General features: G+C 40.0%; 1 protein-coding gene across 1 annotated transcript in view; it reads left to right on the top strand.

Annotated features, from left to right (window-relative positions):
- Positions 1 to 488: 488 nt before the first annotated feature.
- The window catches only part of LRRC31 (leucine rich repeat containing 31), a 14,449-nt gene continuing 9,088 nt past the window's right edge, over positions 489 to 5,849 (top strand). The window contains exons 1-5 of the mRNA XM_024209509.2: positions 489 to 575; positions 1,564 to 1,821; positions 3,229 to 3,378; positions 3,773 to 3,940; positions 5,270 to 5,437. Of these exons, the coding sequence (XP_024065277.2) occupies positions 563 to 575; positions 1,564 to 1,821; positions 3,229 to 3,378; positions 3,773 to 3,940; positions 5,270 to 5,437 (757 nt within the window). The 5' untranslated portion in view covers positions 489 to 562. The remainder of the gene's footprint in view (positions 576 to 1,563; positions 1,822 to 3,228; positions 3,379 to 3,772; positions 3,941 to 5,269; positions 5,438 to 5,849) is intronic.

The following is a 5,849-nucleotide window of genomic DNA, read 5'->3' as shown; positions in this document are numbered from 1 at the left end:
ATTTAAATGCTCTACTTTGCTCACACTCCTGCAGTTCTTTTGGAGTGTACTGAGGGTGAGTGAAGAGGTGGAGGAAACAAAGAGCTTTTTCTTCAGATAGTCTTGTAATTTGATCTATAAACTGACTCAGCCCTTCTAAAATCAGCTGCTTCCAACAACCTGTGGGAGGTAGAAAGCTCAGTACCGAAGTCCATGCAATGACTTCCTCATTTTTTTACTATTAATTTATGCTAAAAAGAAAACTGACAAGACTAGTCAAATGAATTATTCGTGGACCTGGTTACAAAAAGAGTTTGCTAAATATTTTGCGAGACCTGACAGCTCAAAATCAGCAGAACAAACAGCCCAACAAATTGCAGTTGATTAACCGGTTTGTACTGAGCAGCTGAATTCAAATTTGTGAAGACAGAAACTCTCTGCCAGACAACAACAACAAAAAATGAAAACACCCAGACAAATCTGACATTTAAGGAAGAGAGAACTTCACTTCTAGAGCATGGTACAGTTGTTTTCCAAGCCATGAAAGTGCTTTAAAAGGTGCAACGGATCCTTTAGTCCAGAAATGGAAAAGACAGGTATGTAACTTTGTCTATTAAAAATATTACAATCCCAGTGCATGAAAAGTTACAAATGTAAACAACATTGCTTTACATCATGTATATATAATTCTGCTTTATATTATATCATTTGTTTTGTACATTGGTCATGAGAAACATAGTTGTGACTAATCAACTAATAAATAAATTGTATTTAAAAGTTCTCCTTTCCCACCTCTTAAGCACTTGTCACTGCACAGACATGAAAACCAAATAAAACATTTAAAAACAAAGTGGCATAAAAATTAGCTGTATATAAAAGGAATGTTTGCCAACAGACTTTGTTTTATCATTTCTTCCTTCAGCCTAATTGCTGGTAAAATAGCATAAGAACTATATATGAAAGACCCAGTGTTTCTTCTGTTACTTTACCATTTTGTTTTTCTTTTGAGAGAAGTAATGCTTGCCCTGTACCTGAAATTAGCTGGTAAAAGCAAATCACAAGGCTTTTCTGGCTGGTGTAACTACAGAGGGTAAAATCCTAACTCCACTGAAGCCAGTGGGAGCCTTTCCAGAATGTCATCCCCAACACTTGGCACTGAGATGTCTGCAAATAATTTTCATGTGGATTGTTAGGCAGGAGGTGAAATAGGAGCCACCCACCCAGGTATCCCCCTCCATTGATGAGATAAGCTGGCTTTTAGGACTACTATGCCCAATGAACTAACATAAAATGGCACCAGTATAGCAGAGACTTGGGATCATTAGGTCCACTTGTGCAAAATACTGAGCACCTCCACTGTGGTGCTAAACACCCTCAGCTCCCTTTGAAGGCAACAGGAATTGCCATGAGTTCAGAATCTGGTCCACTGAATCGTATACTGTTGATACTGACATGGAGAGAATGGTGTGAAAGTAGCTAAGAAATTCCTGATAATATCCACTATCGGTGGGGGAGGGGGGCAGATAACCAATTAATAAATGTTGCTAAAAACAGTTCTACCTATGTTTGTCAATCTTCTGAAAGGAGCAAACCAGAGTTCCCAGGATAGATGTGAAGAGGGCATCTTGAAGAGATCCCCATTTCAGTTGATTATGAAGCAAATCCAAAGGAAGAAATCCTCTGTGGAAAAGGGAAAACATCAGTGCTCATCAGGCTCTAGATTCTTCAGGGGCTTACACGCTGGGAAATCTGATGGCGAAAGCAAAAGAGAAAGTCAAGGAGCAGAAATCAATAACTCTAGACCAGATAATCAGAATGAGGAGCAAGCTTCCGGTGTAGCAGGTAATGCTGATACCACAGTGATGGGTGCATTAGAAATGTATTGATGAATGAGTGCTTGGTTTTACTGCTAGCCAGAATCCTCTGATTTGTTGTTGGTAGTTTATTTTGTATGTGTTGTTTTCTCCTGATTAAGCCACTATCATGCTGCGCCTTAGGGACACAAAACAAGAACTGGGACCCATGTTGCTGAGGCTGGAGGGATAAAGCTTTTGAGTTACCTCACTCTTGATTCCTAGTGCCAGAAGTCAATATCAGAGTCAGCTCATTAGTTGCAGAGTTTATGTGGGACATCAGCACCTCAAGTGGTAGCTTGGTTTGCTTGTATTCAAGGTCAGCTTCTGCACACCCTGCTGCTAGAGCAATTTTAAGACAACAACAAAAGCAGATATTTCTCACCACTTGATATTGTGAGGCTGGAAATCAATCTTCTAATTTTTGTGTGTATACAAGGTTGCTATTAACCTCTGCGCCATGGAAGAAATAAAGCTATCATTGAAAGGCTGGTGGAAGGTGAGGTTTACAAAAGGGGTGGAGATGGGGTGGAGAGGCAAAATGTAGAAAGAAGGGGTTACTGTCTTTTGTGCAGCTTTTGGCTGCTCATTTTTGGCCAGGGGTATTAGGTAAAATTGCTGGAGGAATATTTTTACATATTTGCTAAGCGTTCCTAAAGGCCAGGATAGGTGCACTGTTACTTTATGTACTAATTGGAATGAATAAATAAGATGAAATAGGGGTTGCTGTGCAGACCCAAGACTCTCCAAGAGCCACCTCAGTACCTACTCGGCATCCATAAAACAAGGTTAACAGATAGTAGAGACAGTGGTCAGAGCTGTCGCTGAAGGATGGGGCAGAAGCCTTGTGGGATTGCACTGCAAGGACTAATTGAACTGGTGAAGCTCCGTTGCCTGTGCTTCCGATCTATTCCAGCACTGTAATAGTCAGGCTGAACTGAGGTGGTTATAATACTTGTGCAGGACTAGTGCAGGGGTAATGATACACAGAATACATCCGCTTAGTGATTTACAAGCATTTCATGTGCTTGAACTGGTGCTGTAAATGTCAAAAGTCTCTAGTGTAGACCAGCCCAAAGACTTCACTAGAGACTTTTGACATTAACAGAATCAGGTACCATAAGGTACCATCAACATCAGGGCATCAGGCATCAGGTACTATCAACCAGGGCATGGTGAACCTGTTCCCATTACTCAGGGTAACAATGGACAATTGACATGGTCCAGAGGTTCCACCAGTAATCTCTAAAATGGGAATGTAGCCATTCCACAAATTCTGCCAGGGTCAGTATGTTTCATTATGTCTTAAGATGACAGTTGTAGTTACACAAGACAAAATCTCATCAATAAGATTACTGTTAGAGGTAACCACAATCCTGTCTTTTTGGTTATGCAGACAAACCTCCACATCTCATTTCCAAAACAAACACAACATCTGGTATGTGGAGCGTTAAGCAGTTCATGCAGAAACTGGGTAAGAAGCCCAACAGCAAGAATATGGACCTAAATAATTGTGCATTAGATGCAACAGATTTAATGGAGCTGGGTAAGCACAAGTTTTCCCACCTACCTACTGAAAGCTTCTGGAACAGAGTTTTCTATTCTCATTTGCCAATGAAATAGTCCAACCCCACTCCTTTCCCCTCTCCCTCTGATAATGATACTTTCTTCTTATTCAGCATTTTCATCTGAAGATCCCAAAGCATTTTGCAAACATTAAGTAACAATTTAAGCCACACAGCAATGCTGTGAATCAGGTAGATAGCCTTATACCCATTCTACAAATAGGGAAACTGAGGCACAGTTTATTCCGAAGATAAATCACTCTGTATCATGTTACCATATTAGTTTAGAAAAGTACCTCTATAGTAAGGCACATTGACACACACACATTCACAAATTAAGTCGGTTATTTTTGCTGTTGTTTGTTTTACCTCTAGTTGCTGTGTTACCTTTTCTACCAGAGCTGGAGGAGCTCAATCTTTCCTGGAATGATTTTGTGGGAGGGGCTCTGAAATCCCTTGCTCTTCGGCTCCATCATGTGAGCAAGTTAAAAATCCTCCAACTAAACAACTGCAAGTTGACAGCTGAGGATGTTACTTCTTTAGGTACAGTATGGCAGTTACATTTACTTTCCAAACCGCTCATTACCAAGGGTCTATTTTGAGCTATTAAATCTGTACTTCCATCACACCACAGCAGCCAAAATCTCAATCTGTGTCTGTAAACTCTCAGCTATAAAGAAGTGTAAAACACTTATACTTGTGAGTAACTTTATACATAAGATTAGTCCCATTGAGTTCAATGGGGCTATTCATGGGCAAAAAGTCATTCACATGCAGAATGGTTGAAGAATCAGGGCCTATTTGTGCAAGTGCAACAAAATTACTCAAACTGGCTTAACATTTTAAGCAACGGCTTGAAATGCCTGCTGGTAGACTGCTCAGAATTGGAAGATCAAATCACAGCACGATCAGTTTAGGCCTTTTCCCTTCAGCAGCAGATATAGGGAGCTCCGTGCAGATGATTGGTGTACTGATATCTTTTGGAAGAGACCTTAAAAACAGACAAGCTGTCTGTTCAGTGCAAGCATTCACGATCACTCTGCATTTTTTGTAAGAAATTTGGCCAAGATTTGCCATCCTCTCACTGTTTTGCTGTAATTGGCTGCAACTGGCCACCCAACAAAGGGTGAAGTACCATTTTAGAGATGGTATTTGTATAAGAGACCCTGATCTTGCAAACACTTACCACTGAACATAGAATTTACTACGAGTGAGTTCATTGTGTACATACAAAGGAAGGGCAAACCTAGTGGAGTTTGGGGCTCTGCAAGTTTATGGATTATTTTGGAGGTTCACAAACTATGGCATGAGCTTGAGTCTGCTTTTAATTTATTGTTTGATTTTTTTCTCACTGCTTTTTTTTTATACTCTCTACCTTTCTTTTCTTTCTTGTGTGTTTTATATTTTATCTGTTCCAGTGGATATTTTTTTTCTCTAGCCTGTCTCTGCCCCTTTTTCCACCAGCTCTCTCAGCGCTGTAAAAAAACCATCCCCACGAGGGGAGTAGCTACTAGCTACTGGTGCACTGTCTACACTGCCACTTTACAGCGCTCAGGGGTGTGTTTTTTCACACCCCCAAGCGAGAAAGTTTCAGCGCTGTAAAGTGGCAGTGTAGATAAGGCCTAAGTGTCAGGGGTGGAGAGTAGGAGGGTTGTGTGTGTGTTACAAGGTATGTGTATTTATGCAACAGCAAATCACCTCCTGACTTGCACTTTCTTTTTCAAAGAAGAAAACCCAACAAAACTGCATAATTAAAATGAGAATGAAATGACTAGTGATATCCTTTCCTATTGTGTCAAACTGTATTTTTATCCTGTACTCAAAATAGTATCTAGAATGATTCATCTTAGATTTCTGGGTGCTTTGTAACAGGAGAGGCACTTGAAACCATTCCTCATCTTGAAGAACTGGATTTATCCTGGAATAATAACATAGGTGGAAAACTATCCCTCTTGACCAAAAGATTCCAGACAGGCTGCAAGATCAAAATCCTAAAATTTACAGATTGCAGTCTAACAGCAAAAGATGGAGAATCTCTTGGTAAGTGTATTTCACATACCTATGTTGAAATACTGGCTCCTCAGAACTGCAACTGTTTTGGTTTCAGTTTTGGCATTTTACAAGAATCAATATTAAGCTTAGTATTGATTGAAAGTTATTAAATTTCTGGCTGGCCACTATAACAGTATCTGTATTGGTTTCCAAAGAAGCCCTTTTTTTCTAACCGTATGAGGTAGGATGATTTTGTGGTTATAGCATAGGGTTGGGAGGAAGGATATTTGGGTTTGAATCTCAATGCTGCCAGTGATTTCCTGTGTGACCTTGGGCAAGTCACTTAAGCCAAAATTTTCAAAGTTGAGAGTCTACAGTTAGACAATTAAATGTGTATTTAAGCATGTGAATAAAAATGGCCTGATTTTCAGAGGTCTGGAGACTCTTCAAACAGAGACTT

The sequence above is a fragment of the Terrapene carolina genome, unplaced genomic scaffold (assembly GCF_002925995.2).
Source record: "Terrapene carolina triunguis isolate 2854851 unplaced genomic scaffold, T_m_triunguis-2.0 Scaffold88, whole genome shotgun sequence".
Lineage (NCBI taxonomy): Eukaryota > Metazoa > Chordata > Testudines > Emydidae > Terrapene > Terrapene triunguis.
The sequence above is the reverse complement of the archived record's forward strand: the minus strand, read 5'-3'. Positions and strand labels throughout refer to the sequence as shown.